Source organism: Equus quagga, chromosome 11 (genome assembly GCF_021613505.1).
Source record: "Equus quagga isolate Etosha38 chromosome 11, UCLA_HA_Equagga_1.0, whole genome shotgun sequence".
NCBI classification, from domain to species: Eukaryota; Metazoa; Chordata; class Mammalia; order Perissodactyla; family Equidae; genus Equus; species Equus quagga.
Genome location: NC_060277.1, coordinates 43,325,468 through 43,346,946, shown reverse-complemented (window position 1 = coordinate 43,346,946; position 21,479 = coordinate 43,325,468). Strand labels below are relative to the sequence as shown.

General features: G+C 38.2%; 1 protein-coding gene across 1 annotated transcript; it reads right to left on the bottom strand.

Annotated features, from left to right (window-relative positions):
• Nucleotides 1-363: 363 nt before the first annotated feature.
• On the bottom strand, nt 364-19,895 carry AKIRIN2 (akirin 2). Its single transcript, XM_046677136.1, has 5 exons — nt 19,648-19,895; nt 4,684-4,827; nt 2,378-2,527; nt 1,300-1,371; nt 364-1,045 (listed from the first exon to the last, which is right to left on the bottom strand). The coding sequence occupies exons 1-5, from the start codon at nt 19,880-19,882 to the stop codon at nt 1,035-1,037; spliced, it is 612 nt and encodes a 203-aa protein (XP_046533092.1). The 5' UTR covers nt 19,883-19,895; the 3' UTR covers nt 364-1,034.
• Nucleotides 19,896-21,479: the final 1,584 nt, after the last annotated feature.

Sequence of the window (21,479 nt, the reverse complement as noted above, 5' to 3'; positions counted from 1 at the left end):
TTTTGTTCACTTCATTTTCAGAAAGCTGTGTTTGGAAAGTGAGTTAAATGTGCTGAATCATGCTTTCATGTCATCCTTTTAAAAAAACTTGCATTCTACTGATATCTTTGAGGTAAAAATTCTACAGCTGTAAAAACTGATCTATTATATAATGTTCTATCATGCAGTCAGTTATAAGAGAAGCAATTTGGAATCAGAAGTCAGATTTTGAAAAGCAGCACTCAAATGTTAGATTATGTAGTACATGAAAAGATTTTTAAATCTTATCAGAAAGTCAACTTCATTGAATCAGGGAAAATGCTTACATTTAAAACACTGGCATTATTCAAATACTACCCATCAGTACATTAAAAAACAAGCAGATTAGAAGTAAATGTTTTATTCTTTCAACTAAATTCCAGTACTACAAGGGCAGTAAAACAATGATACACTGGGAAAAAATGCAGCAATAAACATTTGTTAAAAAGACTGATGGAATAAATAAAAACTACCAAAAAAAAAGAAAGAAAATCATAAAAACCCATTCTGAAACCCCAAGAAGTCCTGGAATACAGAAATGCCCTCCTCCTTCACTATTTCACAGGAAGCACTGTAGGCTATTTGCTTAATAATGTCCTGGGATTACATTCTAAATTATTAATAACTGGTTACAGCTCGGTTGTAGTGCACAATTAAAATCACACTAACTTCATCTGAAGTGTCATTCTACAGTTTTATTTACACAACCAGTGAAGGGCATGTTCTTAGAATACCAGATTTAATCCTTTTCAAACATTAATGTAAGAAGCCAAATTGTAATGATACAGCAAATGAGGCCACTGGTATTAATACAGGTAGCAAAGGTCCACATCCGGGTGGTATTGACATCAGGGAAATTTCCAAAACCAGTTGCTGCCTAAAGTGGTTGCCACTGACGAAAGCTTGAAATAACCTGTATTCATAGGGGGGTACTGGCATTGCTGCATGTCATAATTGGGACCTCTTGCAACAATTCAACAAAGAACAAGGCAGCCCACAAATGCAGAAAACGTGATTCATGAAACATCTAAAGAGGGAGAAAAGGAAAATTAGTGCAAAATGTAGGTCAAAATTCAAACACACACCAGATCTTCATCCCCAATATTGCCCTAAGTATTTAAGTAACCAAAAGCAAGCCTTAGTAGTTTTGCTGCCTATTTCCTCTAGGCTTTTTCTCCATGATTTTCTGTTAAATTCTCTTCTTGAGTATGAAGATAATTATAGTAAATGTCTTCTCCTTAAAAGACTGTCTTGTTTTCAATTCAAAGATGAAATACTTACAACTAGCAGGCTGTTCTCCATATCGTCGCATTATTTGATCATGCGTAAACTTCACAAATGCATCATATTGTTCTATAAATAAAGGTACACATCAATTACATGATTTGCAGTATCTCTCTAATATATTAAAGCCAGATAAACTCTGAAAAATACAATAAATACAGCGAAGCATTCTAAGTTGGCACTCTGAATCAGACACATAACCTCAGTAATACTAATAGTGTATCAAATGGAAAGAGGCACAGAGCTTAGTCGGGAAACCACTTTGTCCAAATCACACAAGTTCAGGTATAGACTAGGTCGGGCTTCTTTCTCAACCTATTAAGAATAAAGGGCTTAAAATAAAAAAAAAATCTTTCCACTCTGCAAGTTAATTGTAAGTCGTCTATGAATGGCAATTTATTCCAAGGAGAGGAAATGAGACAACAAAAGCCTGACACAACATGATATATCCAAAAACATCCACCTGCAACCTAATCAGATTCTCTTGATTAGCACCTTGATTTAACTCCTTAAGAATCAAAAAGCTTACAATACCCACAATAAAATCTGTGGCTTAAAAATCGGAGAAAATTCTGATTAAGTTACCATATATAATACATTTTATTTACTGCACTTAAATTATCAAGTTTTACTACAAATTTTTTTGGATAATTAAAACAAGAATGCAGCGGCTTTTGATACTCTAAAATGATGTTCACGGTGCCAGTTAGATATTTCAAGTGTCTAGATTAATGGCAAAGTTATCATGAAAGATAGGCAGTTCAAAGATCCACAACCAAATGGTGGTATAGTCAAGTTTTCAGCACAGGATACTTTATCAAAAGAAAAATCTACTTCACTAATACTGCACCTGATCTACATGGCTAACAAATACTATTTCTTGAGGTCACAGAGGAGGGTCATGAGCTACAGGGAGGTTCATTTCCTTTCTTGAACTGAATGAAATTCTCTGGTTCTTGGAAAACATACTGTACCAGTGTATAAAAAGGGTAATTTAACTGACATGAAGTACATGTGGGAAATAATCCGTTTCTTATGAGCTTCTCGGAGACTCTAAAATAAACACATCTCATACCTGCAAGTTTTGTGTTTAATATTTCTTCATACTCTTCTCGAACCTTCTCTTCACGTTCTTTCAACAAACGTTCACAGATCATCCCAACCTGCCGTAGAGTGAATAAGGGCTGTTCTTTTTTTAATGGTGAGGATGTTGCAGATGAAGCCCCTATGTATAAGATGAACCAAAAAAAGCATGTGATTTAGAGTGATCATAGAAAGCATCTTCTAACTCAAGAGGTTTCATCTGGATCTTTTCAATGTTCATATAAAAGCATTTTTTATCACTTTTTAGCACATTATTTCCCAAGTAGTCTTAGAACAGGTGTAATCCCATCAGCAAGTGACTCTGAAAAAACACAGCAAGATGCATGCAATCAAACATAAGGGAAAAAGTCTGAAGGTGAGTGGACAAAATTACAAGATAAAAACAAGATTTAATCAAGTTTTTGTTTTTTAATTAATGATATTAGCTAGGAGACCAGTTTGTAAAAATAAATACTGAGAATATACTAATATTCAACATTAAATTTTATGGTACAAAGTCCTTAAGGATTATTAATCTAACAGCCACTTGGCATTATCAAATAGTGATACTTGATAGAAAAGATTTCTTCTGAATGCATTCCTCTTAAAGTACTACTTAATGCACTTTGATTTTCCAAAAACATCACTCCTCTTTTATTAAAAAGAACATGTGAAATTAATTTTTTTGAGAACTCAGGATTATGATAGCCATCTATTATAACACTGCTACAAGTATTTTATACGCATACAGATACAGAAATTTGCTATCAATTGTGCGTCCTGCTGTGTATCTGCCCCTGGTACCCTCAATCCTCTTTTCACTTGCCCCTACACGGCTGGGACCAGTTACTAACTATGCTTGTTAGAGATGTGTCTATCACAAGAATAAAGTATACCAGCTTTAGTCCATAACTACACTAAGGCTATCTTTATTTAATTCCCAGCTTTCTTAGTTGAGGCTGCCAGTTAAATGATCTAAGAAGCAAACTGACTAACAGATGATGATGATCTTGGTTTCCTGCTGATATAATCTAGTTTCTACCCTCACCCCATTTCACCCACTTATACCTGGCCCCCAAAATTGGCAGGAGTACTGCAGAATGTTTTGAACAATTTCCTGTTTCCTAATCTAATTTTATTTGACTGTTTTCTAGCCTTTGAATGTTTTTTTTTATTCTGCCAGGTTTTCCTATCACTGCTGGGAGGGAAGGGAAGGAAGGCAGGCAACTACTGTCACAAGAAAAACTATCTTGCTGAGAACTTTACTAATGCTAACAGCCACTTTTTTGGGTTTTTTTTGGAGGAAGATTAGCCCTCAGCTAACTACTGCCAGTCCTCCTCTTTTTGCTGAGGAAGCCTGGCTCTGAGCTAACATCCGTGCCCATCTTCCTCTAGTTTATACGTGGGACGCCTACCACAGCATGGCTGCCAAGCAGTGCCATGTCTGCACCCGGGATCCGAACCAGCGAACCCCGGGCCGCCGAGAAGCGGAACGTGCGAACTTAACCGCTGTGCCACCGGGCCGGCCCTGCCAACAGCCACTTTTGATGGCTCTTTTTCAGTAAGAAGCTTTACTTTCCCTTCACTTCAAACAGCCTTCATTTTTATACCTTTTTTGTTTTTCAGAAAAAGTGTACTTGCAAACTATTCCCTCCAACAAAAGGTAATAGATCAAAAATAACCCACCTTTAGGAATCTATCCTAATAGGGTATATGTACAGGGACATTTTTGTAAATACTGTAATAGCAGAAATTCTGAGTCCAATTATTGATCATTAATGGTTAGTTTAATAATTATGGGAAATACATAAAATGGCAAACCATTCAGCCATGGCAAGGTACATCATTACCTAACGAAGCACACAGTATATTGTTATTATTTATTTTTTTTAATAGAAGCTACAAATCATAATACTTTTGGGGAAGTCCATTTAGGCGATCTATATAAAGACTTGGATATTAGGCGACAGACAGATCTTTGGGTGGTGGGAATGCAAGTGGCAATTATAGTCAGCCCTCTGCATGTGCGGGTTCCACATCCTCGGATTCAACCAACTGCGGATCCTGTAGGTATTATGTTTATGATCTGCGGTTGGCTGAACCGTGGGGTCCTGGCAGGGATACCAAGGGACAGCTATAACTTGTTTTGTACCACGTTTTTAAGAGATCAGGCATTACTTGTAAAAAAAAAAAATGTTTTTTAAAAATCAAGAGGAGAAATAGGAGCTTGAGTGACTGAAGGCAACTTGTATTACCTTTTCCCATACTAAATAATATTCCCTTTAAGTTTATTATTACCTGGCGAAGCTGGTCCACTGAGGAGAAATGCATGTGGCTGTGCATCAGAAGTACAACATGGATCTGTCTGCTGGAAACTAGTTTCTAAATGTCTTCTCTTCTGCATGCGTTTATACTCTTGTTTTATGTTGTACAGAATTTGTTCTAAAAGAAAAAAGTCAAAATTTGGCAAGATAAAAACTTTTAAGTTTAAAAAAAAGTTGTGTTGTTTCCAACAATTATTTAGTGGATCTACTGAACATATCCTCTTCAAATAAAATACAGAAAACTGATGATCTGGGAAGAATTAGTTTCAGCATTAATGGGGGCACTCATTCAGAAACAGCACATACATACTACCTGGAATTCAGCTATTCTAAAATGCCATTCTTTTTGAGCACTGATTAGCAAAAAATAAATTTAAGTGTTTTTCATTTAATGTAAAGATAAGGGACTCAACTAAAATACATATTTTATTCAAAAAGAGTCCCAAACTCAAAGGTCATTTACTCATCACACATATAACTATTAAATTAACAGGATTTTCCAAGACCATAAATAATTAGAAGCAGGGAGGACTATGTATATACTAGCACACACTAGTGAGAAGTGACAGTATACTGGTCAGCAAAATGAGAGTAGATGGGAACTAAAAATGATCATACATTAAATATTAGGCTCAAAAGAGCCTATGAGGGGCTGGCCCTGTGGCCGAGTGGTTAAGTTCGCGCGCTCCGCTGCAGGCGGCCCAGTGTTTCGTCGGTTCGAATCCTGGGCGCGGACATGGCACTGCTCATCAAACCACGCTGAGGCAGCGTCCCACATGCCACAACTAGAAGGACCCACAACTAAGAATATGTAACTATGTACCTGGGGGCTTTGGGGAGAAAAAGGAAAAAAATAAAATCTTTAAAAAAAAAAAGAGCCTATGAATATTACAGCATTAACAACAAAGTGTTATCTGATTCTTGGGGGTAAAAACCCACATAAAGTGATTGGTACCTGAAGCACCGTAAGCACCGTACCACAGTGCCATTATCTTCAGCCACAACCATCCATCCAAACAGGGGTACAAATTATATCAAACATATCCTTTAGGCCAGTATAATTCATTCTAGAAAGCTTTCTAATTTAAAATAGTTGCCATTTAGCCTCTCCAGAAAATCACTCCCTGAGATTTCGACTCCCCTACAGACTGACTTTTTCACAACCACCGGAGCTCCTAAATTAATAGGTTATCCATGTGAAACTAATCCCAAGAAGTTTATTAGTCCCAATCCAAAGCAAAATTAAACACAAATTAAAAGTTAAGGTGGCAACTAACAGGCAATAAAATGATTCATAAATATAATGGAGTGTAACTTGACCAATTCTACAATGGTGCATTAATTTAAAAAGGAAATGAAAATTCGAAGGCTAAAGATTTATGTAAGATGAAACGATCGTTTTTTAAATTTAATAGTGATGGTTTTCTTAGGTATATACTAAATTCTCATGTTTCTTTTCTCACTTTATATTGTTTCCTAGTAAGAAAAACTTTCAGGGCTTTTGAGAGAGACTGAGGGGACATCAATCAGTCTTAAACATTTTATATTCTGCCAATTTCCTTATTTTAACTGGGGAAAAAAAAGAGAAAAGTTGCAAAAGATAGATCCACTTAAGATTGCACTTACGTAAATTTTGTGTATAAACAAACCTGTTTACATAGACATGAATGTGCAGTTTAAGTACAAAATTATACATTAGAATGATTAACTTCAGGATGGCTGTGTGAGGGGTGCTTTAGCTGTATTTAACATTTTTCAGAATGTTAACATTTGTTTATACTAAACATGGTCAACCATTCAGTCCTTTTCCATTTATTTGAAATAGCTGTAATTTAAAAACTAAGTCACCAGTATGAAATAAAATGGTTGTCTACGGAACAGTTAAGCACCTTGATAGAAATGGGTTTCCTAAGCTTCACAGGTGTCCAATAAAACTAGTGCAACATCCTATACCAACCAGGACAAGCACACATATCCTTAATTTTTAATAACAGAACTCTTTCAGTAGCAATATTCTAAAAGGTTTTTAAAATAATGATGTTTTGACCTCTGACAGCAAGCTTCACTCATTTATCACTTTCTGTTCAAAGCTACCATCACCCTGATCAAAAATGCCTGAATTCAAAGCATCCTAACGTTTATTCACAACCAGAGACTTCAAATGTATTAGCACAGAGTAACCTGACCTTAATATCTTTCTGTGACATTCTTTGACCATCACATAGCTGTTCTCAGATTACTTTAGTCTTCCTTTTGCCTCACAAAAATCAACCAAAGCACAACTAAGATGTACCAAAAGAATAGTGGTAACAAACTCAATTTCTTCACTTGATAGCCTCAAACAAGATCCAGCCTAGGATTAAGATATGGTAAAACTTTTAAAAATTAGTTTTGTAAACCTCCATACCATCTAATACTTGAGACATCATAATAAGTTAAGGAATTTTAAGGTATACATTTACAAATGAATTCACCAATTTAAATGTACAATTTGATGAGCTCTGACAAGTGCACACATAAGTCTTGCAACCACCACAACCATAATAAAGAACTTTATCACCTCCAAAAGTTCTCTCCTTTCTTATTTCTTAAGCTCCTATTCTTCACCATCACAACTACATTCATGTACTGTCACTATATAGTTTTGCCTCTTCTAAAATTTGATATAAATGATATCATAAAGAGTGTGGATTTTTGCATCTGATGTCTTTCACTCACACCCCCCCCCCCCAACCTGTCCATTTCCGTTTAATGAACATTTGGATTCTTTCCAATTTGGGGATATTATGAATATTGAAGTAGAAGTCTATGAGTGGACAAATTCTCATTTTTCTTGGGTAAACATGTAAGAGTGGGATGGATGGCCTGATTATATGGTAAGTGTATGCTTTTACTTTGTAGGTAATTGTCAAACCATTTTCCAGAGGAGCTGTACCATTTTGCATTCCCACCAGTAATGTATGAGTTCCAGCTGCTCCACATCTTTGCCAACACTTGATATTGTCAGTTAAAGAGCTGAAGAATTTTGAATGCTATTGCCTGCACTGCTTTTTACATCTAATATGATGCAACTATGTCACCTAAGCCTCACTGTGACCTCAAATGCTCTAATGCGGGTAACATGTGATCAACAACATTATGCAGTGAATGCGCCAATTTAACTTGGTCAAGATCTCAGCAGCACAAGTAGCAAACAGCTAACTGTAAGCCTCAAACTCAACTTCTCTCAGTTCAGAGGCATAAGCAGTTTTGAAACTGCTAACTCAAGAAATTTCCCCATATTCGACATTCCACAAATCACGTTTTAGGCTCAAACTAGATTTCTGGCTGACTTAAGCTGCTTCCATACCAGCTGCATGAAGGCCTTCTGGACGTCAATAAAGTACCTATGTCTACTTAGTCTTAAGCTACTTAAATCTAGCCATCTCTTAACCAACTAGCAAGTGACATTTTATTCCATGTACATATAACATCTGACATTGTGTTCCCAACACACAATGTATGGTCCATTAAAGAAAAAGAAAGTCAAATAAACTTCATTTATATAATCAGTTGCAGATTCCAGTTTTAATTATGCAACCTGCATATTTGCCTTATGAAGGAGACTGAATTTGCAGCAAATCAATTAGAGCAAAATATGTACTTATCTTCATGACAATCCACACCACAAATGGTTGTATATTACTTTTCAAAATCCTAAAAGCTACATCGCTCTTTCACCATACTCTTGCCAAAATACTAAGACTCTCTTCTACTGTACTAGGTTAAAGTGAAAGTCAGTATTAGCAAATTCTGTGACTAATGGCATTTACATTTCCAAATCTAGTAAATGTCATTGGGATTGCTAATAAAATCCTCCTCCTTAACAGGTTAAGAGATTATCAATGAGCCAGCACTTATCCATTTGGCATATTTTTTTTAAAAAAACAAAAAACCTAGGTGAATGTGAAAAGAAAAAGCCTGGCTTAAAGCAGTATTAAGCCAACATCCAAAATATTTCACTCTTCTTCGCTGCCACAGTACTTCAGAAAGCCTGGACACAATGAACAAGATCATCAATATAAAACAGGAGAAAGCAGTTGACGGGATAAAAAAAAAAAGTAACTGAGTTGATGAGAGTAAAAGAAACAGCATCAAGATGGGACTAAGAGCAAAGGGAGGCATATGGAATTAGAAGCAACTAAAAATGGGTTTAAAGAAGAACCATAAAATTGGGGGGGGGGGGGAGGAAACCAAGCATCTGTCTAGAGTCCATAAGATGTCTAAAAACCTGTGCTATGTGAAACTAAACTTTTGCTCCAGACCTGTATAGCCTTAATGTTTTCCTACTGACATAATTATTGAACATTAAGGTTTCATTAACAGTTTTAAATATAGGAGTATAAGACCCCTTTTTTAATCACCTTATATGTTAATTTCTCTATGGAGTATCTCCAAAAAAAACAAAGTGAAAGTTCATCAAGATAGATAAACAATGGGATTAAAAATAAAATAAATCTTAAAAGTATGTAAATTCTAGGCAGGAACACAAATGAAATGGGAAACCTGTAAACAACTAAGAACAGAAAACCTGCAGTAGCCACTAAGACCCAAAACTAAGGAACTGTTCCAAATGAAACAACAGACCAAATCTAGAGCTCTCAACTACATACTAGACATGGCCATGTCTACTGTATAAATTAAAACACACACAATTAAGAGTTGCTATGGAGACCCATTTTTGTAAATCGACTATTTTCCCAGTATCATCTGTTCAAAACTAAAACAGTTCTTATGTTCTCCTTGAAGGAACCTTAAGGACAATGTTCTTATCCAGCTGAGAGCTATCTAACTAAAAAGAATGAGCTGATGTCATTTTTAATTCACTTTAAAATTACTGCTATGTCAAAAGGACGTGGAATCAATTTTAACACAAGATTATCAAGTTATATCTACATTTTTAAACTTCTATTTGGATTAACATGAATCATAATAAGCATGATATAGCTGCACACAATTACATAAAGAGTATTATCTACAGTACTTTAGCAACTGGCTTAGACTCTACATTACATTTTACTGTATAAGAGGCATTTATTTATCTCCTACAAGACGAAGAAAAACTATAATCACTACAGGTCAAATTCTATTTTTTCACTGATTCTATAATAGCCAGTGATTCCTTATTTGAAATAAATGACTCAATTTGTTAAAACCCTGCAAGTCGATGTATAAATTTTACAAATTAACTGCACAATGGAAGTCACTAATGCAAGGAGTCCAGCAATGCTCAGTCAGCAGGTGGCTCCTCCCTGATATTCAAGAAGTTTCTTACCTTTGTTTGATATTATTGTGGATTTTAAAGACATATGTTAACCCTGTTGCTTTTGTTGTTTAGCTCTTTTACTGTCTGCAAATACCTTCTGAAACAGCTTACAAGCTAGGAAAATAAAGAGTAGTAAGAAGCCCAAAAAAGCAGTAAATGGGGAAGAACAAGGAGAAATCGAACCATTCAAAACCCAAAATACGCATGCTACAGAAAACATTTAATGCCAAGGCAAGAAGTCCAGCTTCTATTCCAATTAACCATGGCCATGAAGACAAGGTAAGGTTTGAAGAATACAGAGAGCACACTCCTTGAGGAGAACTCTAGGCAGCACAATCAAGCTGAAGAGCAAATCCATCTCCTATAACAACTTATTAGGGCACCCAAACACACATAACACACACAAATATGAGCTATGGTTGCAACTGATGATTCACAGGCTAAACTGACCCCAAAGACATGTCTGGCCTGAATACTTTTTAAAAAAAATAAGTGTGACTTTGTGGCCAACATTTAAAAGTGGGGTGATTTTACATTAAAAGTCAGATTTCTGGCTGTCGCTGGGGAAAACTGGACTATGTGGCAAAATCCAGCTGAAGAGTGGTTGCTACCTTTTGGGCATAAGTTCTCAAGCAGTTCTGAAACTCTGACTGCACACACAAATCACCTGAGGATTTTATTAAACTACGGACTCTGAGAAATGGAGCCTCAGATTCTACTTTTCTAATGAGTTTCCAGTTGATGCTGCTGGGCACTAGAAAGGTTAGAACCCACCTAGTTTACTTCACTCATTTATATTACTTGCCTGGAATAAAGAACATTTAAGTTTATATCGCCTGCTTAAAATAATAACTCTCCTGTGACAATTAAATAGAAAAGTGGTTGGTTTATTTATTACTGGACATACCAGGAAATGGAGAGGAAGAGAAGGAAAGCGGTAACAGCCAAGATTATTACAAGTACAAAAATATTTAAGGTGATCTAAATTCATTTGCCACCTTCACCTGCATGGCTTTTGTAGTTCTAAGTTAGACATACTCCTCTCTAGCAGGAAAATATTCTGTAAATCAAATTTAAACTTGATTGGAACTACTTAGGGAGACTCATTACATGACTAACATACATAAATTCATTTTTCCTAACACACCGTTCTTAAAATATAAAATTCATGTTCATTATATGATTGATAGTTAAATGCATTTACTTTTCTGTGTCTGCTTTAAGAGCAATTAAGACTACCTCTCACACCAGATGGCACTGATTGTAAGCCCACAGATATCTTTGGTTTATCCCATATATTTTGTAAGTTAGCTGTGAATATTTAAAAGTCAACAGATTTCACAAAAATTCTGACTTCTGGGGGGAGGGAGGGCTACTGGAAAGATCTGACAATAAAAAGCTCAAATTCCCCACAGCTGGAACTAAGAACTATAAACTGAACTATAAAGATGTAAATTAGAGAGTCATCTGTAAGTGGAAACTGAAGTCAGGGGCATGCACGTGATTGCATAGGGAGCTTAATATTAAGCTGGATAGGAATGGCGCTGAACCTAGAACTGAAAAACTCCTAAGTGCAATGGCCAGATGAAGACAGAAAGAACAGCCATAAAGTGGAGGTAAACAGTGTCACAGAAGGAGAAAAAAAAAGTATTTCAAAAGGAAGGGAGTGGGTCAGCAACGTGAATGCCATAAGAAAGATCAAAGAAAACAAGGACCGATTGCGTGCCATGGAAGTCACTGATGACTTGACAAGAGCTGTCTGAGGCACAAATACACCAGGAGAGAGGTGAGAACCAAAGAAATGGAACCAAATAGACTATCTGAAAGCTCTTTGAATTTGGTTTTGAAGTGGAGGAATCTGGAAGAAAATGAGGATGTTCTGTTTACTTTCTAATGGAGGCTTGACAATATTTAAAGCCAAAAGTAAAGATCCAATTGAGAGAGGAAAATAATCAAGAGGATAAGGTTCCTCTGCAGAGAAGCGGGATCCTTCCCTTACCGTGTAATAAAGTGCTTTAATTATCTCATTTAATCTTTCTCAATGACACTAAAAGGGAAAACAGCATAGGCACAAATGTTAGTAGTGATGGTACTGGGAACAATGAAGAAGCTGTCATTTGATGGCTTCTATTTTTTTCTGTGAAGTAGAAGGCAAGGTTATTTACTGAAATGGCAGGACTGCTGGACAATGTAAAAAGTCTCATTCGAGGTTGCCCTATTGTGATTGTCTCCAGAACTGGGGGACAGGAAATGCTCTTAATCCTCACAAGAACCCCAGGAAGCAGACAGTACTATCATCATGTGCATAATTCTATAAATGAGGAAAATGAGGCTTTGATTCAATGGCTTCTGAAAGGTCACACAGCTGGAACACGGCAGAGCCCAGCCTGATCTCAGAGCGTATGCTCTATTGCCCTCTCCAGTATTGTATTACTACACCTAGCTGGTATTCCACAAGTACCTAAAGTTACAGTAAGTCACAGTGAGGAAAGCTAATTTTTAAAAAACAGGGTGTCAGAATAGATGATTACTCCCATGTATTATTGGTACTTCATACCCTGAAACCTCAAATTCTACAACTGTTAAGAAGGTAGTAACAAAAACAGCATAATTCTCATCTACCTAGAGCCCTGAAACTGTCATCACTGGCTATCAACTGAGTAATTATAAGAAATATTCATATTACATTCAGATATTTATATAAGTGATGCTTCAAGAGTCTCTAAACCGCCTGCTCTTAGGATAGGCATCTATATCTAACCAGAATGTTTTATTAGTGTTTTAAAAGTGAGGAAATATTCTAAATTGGTAGGTCAGCATTGCCACACATAAACAACTGATGCCAGCCTCTCATAATGTACTATTTCACCTTGGGCCATGAATGGTTGTTACAGTGAGCATCAGCTTCCCCTGTCCTCTTACAGAAACTTAAACCACCTATATTTTTAACCAATTATACCACTTAGAAAAATTTTTCTTCCAGAGAATTATATTTTAGCATTAGGAACAAGGCAATCCTCTCTAACAATTAACAGGCAAAGTTTAGAGACAATAATGTTTGAAAAATCAGCTTTTTGCAATCTTTCAAGTTCCACTCTACATTCTATTCTTCGTTTGCTGGATCAATTCAACAATACTGTATTATTTTTTTAAAAAGAAAGAAAATCAACTCTTCCAGGTCCCTCCCTCCAACCTTTCCCTTTAGTGTGACTTTTGGAGGGAGTTTTCTAAGAATTAAGATTAATGGAAATGAAAATGAATGCTAACCCAAAGTCAGAAAACACATCATAGACCAAAACAATTTCAGAAACAGCCAACAAAAAAGCTTCAACACTTACCTAAAAAGAAAATCACCTTTAAGGTTTCAAAAGTAGTACAACTGTGATTTAATCAGTAAGCCAATTTACGCTGCCAAAGGCGAAAGTAATGCTAACGTGGAAAAATGTCCACAAGGAATTAAAATACAGTCATGTACCACATTAAGGACGTTTTGGTCAATGACAGGCCGCAGATCCAACAGTGCTCCCCTAAGATTAATACTATATAGCCTAGGTGTGTAGTAGTCTAGGTTTGTGTAAGGACACTATGATGTTCGCTCAACAGTGAAACAGCCTAATGATGCGTTTCTTAGAATGCATCCCTGTAATTAAGTGACACATGATGGTAGGTATATTGATAAAGCAAAAAGATTACAGCATTTTTATTCAAGTTTAGCTAGGTAGTAAAGTATCAGCAATGGCGGCTCTTTCAGTCCCTTGAGAGATTTTGTCTTGTCTTTGCCTAACCAGCACGGTATCTGGAACTCAAATGAGGTTTATAAGAGCCTGAACAAGTGAATTCTAAAGTATTCAGATTTTTCTAATATTTGAGAAAAACCAAGTACATGAATAGACCCAGAAATTAAGTCAAACCCAAAAACTGTATTATTGGAAAGATTACAATTTCAATAAAATCAAACGTTGCAAAGCACTAATACATTTCAGGATGATCTGCCTATGACATTTGTGACAGACAAACACTAATGACTTAAGATTTTTAAAGAGAGGAAGAAGTAAGTTATACCCCAAGACAAACTACCAACATATTATGAGCTATTTGCTTTTCTAGTGCTGGGAGGTTAAAAATAACTATTACCACCCAAAAAAGCCTAACATAACAAGAAAGATTACAAAATCCGACATACTGGAACATTCTGATCAAAAGGCCCAAAATAAATATCAAAGCTGATAACTCGACAGACACTAGAATTTTAATTTACCTGCAAGGATTCTCTCCCTGCTCAATATAGCTGCAGTATCTTCTCATCATGTGAGAAATTTGCTGTAACTGAAATCATTCCTTTAGAAATAAAAGATCAGAACTTCATATATTACAAAATATTTTCTCCTGAAAATCATGTAAATTCTTCAAAAATGTGTTTTTTCAAATAAATCTCTGCAAACAGTGAAATCCTTGTAGATGGTGCTATTTCAAATATTGTAATGCACATAGTCCGTGTTTGTCATCATTGTCCAAAAAAGATGAGGGAATACTGAGAAGTATACTTCAAGTGCCTCAGAAAAAGCACTGTTCAAAGCCAAACTAATTGTTCTATTTCTTATTACTACTCATTTGTTTCCGTCACAATTTTTTTTTAAAATGTTGTCAAGTATTGTGGCTATATTGTCACAAAACAGTCTAAAAAGAAAAACTGGTACATAAGAGGGGGTAGAACTGAAATTACATTTTTATTTTTATCATCAGCATCTCTAAGAACCTTGGGAAACGCCAAGGCTCGATCAACTCAACAAATAAACTCAATAAATATTTTAAAACTTTGTGATAAGACATTAACTAAGAGGATAGGTATGGCAGATAAGAATACCTTTGGGGTTATTTTCCAACTTTACAATGTAAGTCCCATTTGATCCATCCTACCCCCTCAAAATTCAAGAGGCATTCCTGTTAAGAGTTTTTGCTACAAGACTGTGGGTGATGGGTCATATTTCTCAAATGTGTTTAGAAAGTTGAGAAACACTGGTAAGCTGAGTTCTAGAAACCCTACACTCAGCAATAAAATTAAAGATGAATCTCAAACTAAATTCATTTGTGAAAACATATTTGCCGTTTGCAGACGCCAGGCTGGTTCATATAGGTTTGAACAAGTATTCCAGCCTCCATGTGTTCTTGAAAGTAGGTAGTCTTCTCAAAGGCAAGAAATTCACTGTGGTTTCACATACACATAGAGAACATTCTGTAAGTCAAGAGCACTAGCACAGTGTTAACACAAAGACTGCAGAGACCACAAGTAGCTGATTAATTCAGTTATATGTACTTGAAAAGACCCAACTCAACACCATTATCTAGTTTCATGAAATAACTATCCAAGAGGTCCAAACTTAACCCATGCTAGCATTCTTTTTTAAGTGCAAGGACAATCCAAAGTTTCTTTTCAAAGAGGAAAAATACACAAAACTGGGCCCTTCCACTGACTTTCTTATTTCTCAACTTTTCAAAACAAAAGCGTTTCTATCATTCTGTCTTCCTGGGTGTACCTAAACACTTAGTAAAGGCCTGCCCGAGTAACACATTATGTATATTCTTTTTCCTATAAAGCCATTTGAGAACTGAAGAAATTTATTATTCTCCCTTACATCTCAGATTACGTCTCTTCAGCAACCATGATAACTAGTAGATTCTATATCTAAAGGGCTAACCAACCTCTCTCTGATCTAGCCATGGTTTACCCTATGTGTTTCTGTGCTCAAGATAGGCTTTATTTTTCTACTTTCAAAACAAAATAGCTCAATAATGAATACAACTGTGCTCTTTCAATGGCCATAAATTTACAGGATTCTTAAACGCATAATTCATAGAACTACGAAATAACTCCAGCTACACACACAGTCCTAAACAAAGTATCAGGTTTAAAATCCAAAGTACAAAGACCATTAAAAACAGTTTATTTGCCAAATCCACTGAGAGACCAGAGGCAACTTATAACAGCTGTCTAAACAACCACAAAATATTAAAAACACTTCTGGCTCAGTATAAATGACATCTGAAGTGAAATGCTGCCTCCTCCAACAGACATCTCATTTGTTTGCCTAGAACCATTTATACTTCATTTAAGCCAGCTGGTATCTCCGTTTGCAGGCATGCATCAATGTCTACTGAACAATCTAAGTTCCTGTACACCCTTCCCCATTCACAAGCTGCAATTTCCATTTTTAATGGCAAGTTTCCAGCAAATACGAGTTCCTTCAAATGAATTTAACTCTTCATCCAACTCAATTCCTAGGGCAGACTAGAGCAATGATAACAAAACATAAACAATGTGCATAAAAGTCACCTATCAAACTCACAGAGGTTGACAGCCATAGAAGCATCTCTTCACCAGACCATTCATTCATTCACTACACAATTATGAAAAACAACACGCTGGATCTGACTGACAGTCTCTTGTAATGTTACATAATATTTTGGTTTTATTAAAATAATTTTTTCCTTGAGAATGTCATAATCTTTTGGCTAAATGGTAAATACTCTGAGCTGTTTCAAAAACCAATAAAGAAAAACAAAACACTTTGAATCTGTTTTCAACTAACATACCAGAATGAGTACTGGTGTAGCTAGTAGAAGCATTCATTTTTCCCACCATATTCAATGCTTTCCCCCGCCCCCAATACCTCCACTCATCATTCACTTTTCCTTTTCCACATCCAGGGGTATTATAAACCTCACTGCTGACACCCTAGAGAGAAGTAGGTAAACTCCTTCTGTAAAGACCAGACAGTAAATATTTGAGCTTTGGGAAAATACAGCCGCTGTCACTACTCAACTCCACTACTGCAGCCTGCAATGGACAATACTTAAAAAAATAAATAACAAAGAAAGAGCATGGCTGCATTCCAATAAAATTCATTTGCCAGCCCTTTCCTTTTTCCTAGCATTAAGTTGCAACGGTGTGAAAAATATTGATTTAAATAATAGTCATCAAGACAAACTTTGGAATTACCTTCCTGGGATGACTAAAATAAACTAGGGTTTAAAACAGATGTCCAAGTTCCTGAAATGACTAGTAAAGCCGAAACATGACTTCAGTAACACATCAGAAGACACTGTGTAAAAGTATCCAGCGAAGAATGATGATAATGGTAAATTTATATACATGCTCTGAAAAAAATTCACTTCAGCACTCTAGTTCTAAACTATTTTAATTTCTCTTTGAACTCATAGAAATGAAAGGAAAACAGTTTCCACAGAGTCCCAGTCAATCTCAATTTGCTAAGTCACTTTCCATTTCTAATCCTATCTACTTATTTCAGCTAAGGATATACAAGTACTCACTCTGGTAAGTTTAAGAATCACCACTGTTAAAATAGGAATCTAAAAATTAGGTGCGTGTGAAAATTATTTCCAAGTGTGGTGACACGAAAACTGGGAAGCTCTTTGATACCTGCACAACACTGCAGCTCCCATTATGACAACATTTTTACAAAACCAGGAGCATGCCCAAGATTGGCCATGTAAACACAGTCAAATTAAATTACATATAGAAAGTCATTCAAAATAACAGTAAAGGTAAATTTTAGCAATTCAAAACTTGAGCAATTTTATCTGCTTTTCTAAGTCAACTTTTAATGTTAAGATTCAAATTAGTTGAAATAGCTAATAACTTTCAGGAGACTCAATAACAATCAATTATGGTGTGATTTTTAGAGTTCAGGATATGATCAAACTTCCAGAGTAAATGTCCAAAATGGAAGACACTGCAGTATTTTGGAAAAAGTGAATTTGAATCAGCAGGCTTAAACAACTCCAATGATTCCAGCTGTTTTACCAGCATATAGTCCACTTAATTGAAATTTGAGAAAATTCAGGGCCAACCACACTAGCCAAGCTACAGATACATCAATGAAACGACAAATCTACAAAGAATCACATTTCTTTCTGAATAAGCTTCCTTTAAAGTGAGGACAAATGTTATAGCCGCTGGCTGGTTTGCCATCTACGCTCCAGACTATTTCAGCATTGAGATATATTTCAGCTCCCAAACCTAACACTGTATTAATTCACTCCCTCGACAGAAATTTACTGCTGGTTAGCCAGAGCTATTTTTAAGTAGCTTTATTAGTTGTTAAGTACAGATTCCATGGTATCATTTCAATTTTCAATGATACCATTTCACTGAAAAAGACAAATTCTAAAAATAATGTTAACCACCAGGAGCCCATTCTTAACAATGACTGTTTCTTCTTTAATGTATAGCCTAACAATAAATCAATGAATGCCTTTATACAGAAGACAGTTTAGCTTCGCTTTAAAGCTATCTTGGAATTCTTCCAAACTAGCCACAACTCTAAAATAGTATATCTTTAAGTTAGGTCAAAGATTTAATAGCAAAAAATGGTAGCCTAGGCATTTGAACGTCTCCCTGTAAATTTGGGCAAAGATATTTAAAAACCTGACCTGAAAAAACAAAACAAAATTTAGTCAATTCCAAGTAGAAGTCCCCGAATATAAAGGTATATACGCCCAGATTTTTTTTAAGCTAACGATAAAACATTTAAATCAAACTATGAAAAAGCTTTGTCTACAGGTCATATTATTACCAAAGAAACAAACACAAAACCTTTGCATATTACACACACAAAGGAGACAGATTTACACTACCAGTCCACAAAAGCCTATCTCAGGACTGTGCCACCGGCACACAAGGATTTTCAAAGTACAGAAAAAACTGGGCATACACACGCGGTACGAAGCAGCCAAAAGGCATTTCCCCACAGTCACTTTCAGGAAATGTTTCAAGATGAAAAGCAAAAATCGTCTGAAGTCCTTTGGAATCTCGGGTTGATTTCTTTATTATTCTCAAGGGTGTTTTTCTCCCAACATACTGCGCTGGTCAGAAAATAACACACTTCCAACTACACGCCAATACTCAGGCCCAATTGTCGATACAATGTGCTTTTCCTTAAAAGTTCAAGTTTCTCAAGGTCTGAACGTATAGCGTGATCATATTACAGCACTCGGGAAGAGCATTTTCTTTGTTGTTGACCCTGCTAGGGAAACAGGTCTTGACTCAGCCAAAGTGGCGTTCTTGTGGGTGATTAATGACAGGCCTAGATCGCGCCCCGGTGACATCCATCCCCACCCCCCACCCCCTCTGTACTAAAATCAGCCATGTCTGAACTGGAGAAGGGGCTGCCGCCTCGCCTCGAACCCCCCAGACCCAGAGTGAAAAGCTGCAGCCGACCGATTCTGGGAGACGAGGCATGGAGATTCGGGGGAAATGCGACCCACCCCTCGCCCAAATTTATGAATAATATCGCCCTCCCGGATCATTTCCGCCGGGGCTCTCCAGACTACGGAAACACTCAATCCCAGTCATTCGGCCCAAAGAAAAGGATCTTCCTCTTCCCCACAACACCCGGCAAGGCACGGCCCCGACCCACCGCCCCGACGCCCCCCTCTCTTGACATCAGGCCATCTCTATTGTGTCTCCGAGGCCGGACGAGCTAATTCGAAAGAAGGTGGTCGCCCGACTCCTCCGCTGAGAGGAGGACGCGTCCGGCACCCCCGCTGCGGCCGCATCCCGCGCCCCGGGACCCAGTCCCCTCACCCCCCGGGCGGCCGCGGGCCGAGTCCCACCTGTGGTGAGGCGGGAGGAGACGTCGCCGAAGGGGGACGGCTCCATTCGGAGATACTTCTGCGGCGAGGCGGCGGCGGCCGAGAAGGAGGCGGCGGTGGCCGCGGCGGCCGACGACGGGGAGGCGGCGGCTGAGGTGGGCGCCGACAATGGCGCACATCGCCTCCGCTTCGGGGACGCCGGGCTCAGCAGAGGGTCGAAATCCAGAGTCCTTTTCAGAGTGGCTCCGCACGCCATGGCCGGGGCGGCGGAGGCGCCGGGCTTGGGTGAGGTCGGGGAGGGCGAAGGGAGGGGGCGAGTGCGGACGCGAGGGGAGCCTAACCGACGGGCTCGGGAGCAGGAGGGCGGCTGGCGGACGCCGGCGGGGAGACGAGAGCCGCCGCCGCCGCTGCCTCCGCGGCAGGGCAGTGGCCCGGGCCGGCGCGGGCGAGAACGGGAGGGGCGGTGGCGGCAGCTCGCGCCCGCCGCGTCAGGGGGGCTCTTCCGCCTGCTCCGGCGCGGCTCCCCCGGGAGAGGCTCCGGCCGCCCCCGCCGTCCGTTCGAGCTTTGCGCCGCGCCTGAGGCGCTCCTGCGCTGACACCGGCTCCCTTAGGAAGTCGATACCAGCTTCGTGAGGTATGAGGCCGGGACGCGGCTCCTGAGACGCCTGGGCAGGGGCAGAAGCTCGAGAGCGGCGGTCGATGCGGAAGGATTGCGAGGTAGCGGCGGCGGCCGGAGCTCCAGAGAACACGTCCAGCCGCTTCCCCCTCCACTGTACGACTCTTCCACCCGCCGCCGGCCCCAATATGGCGTCAATAACAACGCCGCCGATTCAAATCCTGCGGCCTCAGGACGCGTGCGCATAGGGTGGCTACCACGAGGGTGCATTCTGGGAGTTGTAGTTTTTCACTGTGGGGAGGAATCCCCGTGAAAAGCGGTTAGGGAGGAGTCACGGAAACTACGACTCCCGTCATTCAAGGCGCGCGACTCCCAGTTCCGGGTTGGAATTTAAATCCCCTACACAGCTTGAGTGTAGAAGGAACTAAGCAAAAGAGAAAAAAAGAAAAAGCTGTGAGAGAGTGTGAGAGAGGAAGGCAAACCCGTAGGGAAAGCGGCCTTAAAATACCTTTAAAATTCAGGACATTAGTTGTCCGGATACCGCTCCCACACTGATTTAACAACCAGGAAATAGAAAACTAAGCCAACCTAACAGTCCAAGACAGATTAATTTCCGTAATGAATGCCAAGAACAAAACCTGTCACATCGAAGGGCTAGGAAATAATAAGATTATGGAACCTATTTAGGACTGCTAGAGAGAACAACGTAATAGTATCAGGTTACCGGATCCTTGATTGAACTCCATCCTTGTCCTTCCCAGGTAGCTGTTTGCAGCCACTTACTAAATTTTGCAAAGCCAGCTTTATCCTGTAAATGAATAAGATTTAAACGACGTACAGTACCAAATTGTTTGCTTCGGATAAAAAGTGAGTGATATCAAAAATTGTATTATCTCTATTGAATATTGGTGTATCTTGTGAACGGTAAAAATTGAAAGACGTGGTGAAATCTCTAGGGAGCAGATGTTGGACCCATTTTGTAAGCAGAGAAAAATATTTTTTCTAAAAGTTTCACTTTTAATCAGGTACCTAAAATAAGTCAAATACAGCATTAATAAAAAGGTGATTTATGCAAAAAACTATCACCAGTCCAGTACAAAACTAGTTATCTATGTGAATGCCATATTATAAAATGTTCATAGATATCAAATACTGGCTTCCAGTGCTTATGTATTCCTATCATTTATTCAGTAACTAAAAGAAGTTTTGTACCACTTTGTCTTTTATTCTTTATACC

Bases quoted from the DNA above. Each gene is read 5' to 3' on its own strand.
- AKIRIN2 (XM_046677136.1), bottom strand. From the start codon at position 19,882: ATGGCGTGCGGAGCCACTCTGAAAAGGACTCTGGATTTCGACCCTCTG. The intron at 4,828-19,647 runs GTGGGACTCGGC...TTTTTCTTTTAG, and splicing joins CTCCTCCCGCCTCACCACAG to AACAAATTCTGTACAACATA. The intron at 1,372-2,377 runs GTATGAGATGTG...CTTTATTTATAG, and splicing joins ATTAAACACAAAACTTGCAG to AACAATATGATGCATTTGTG.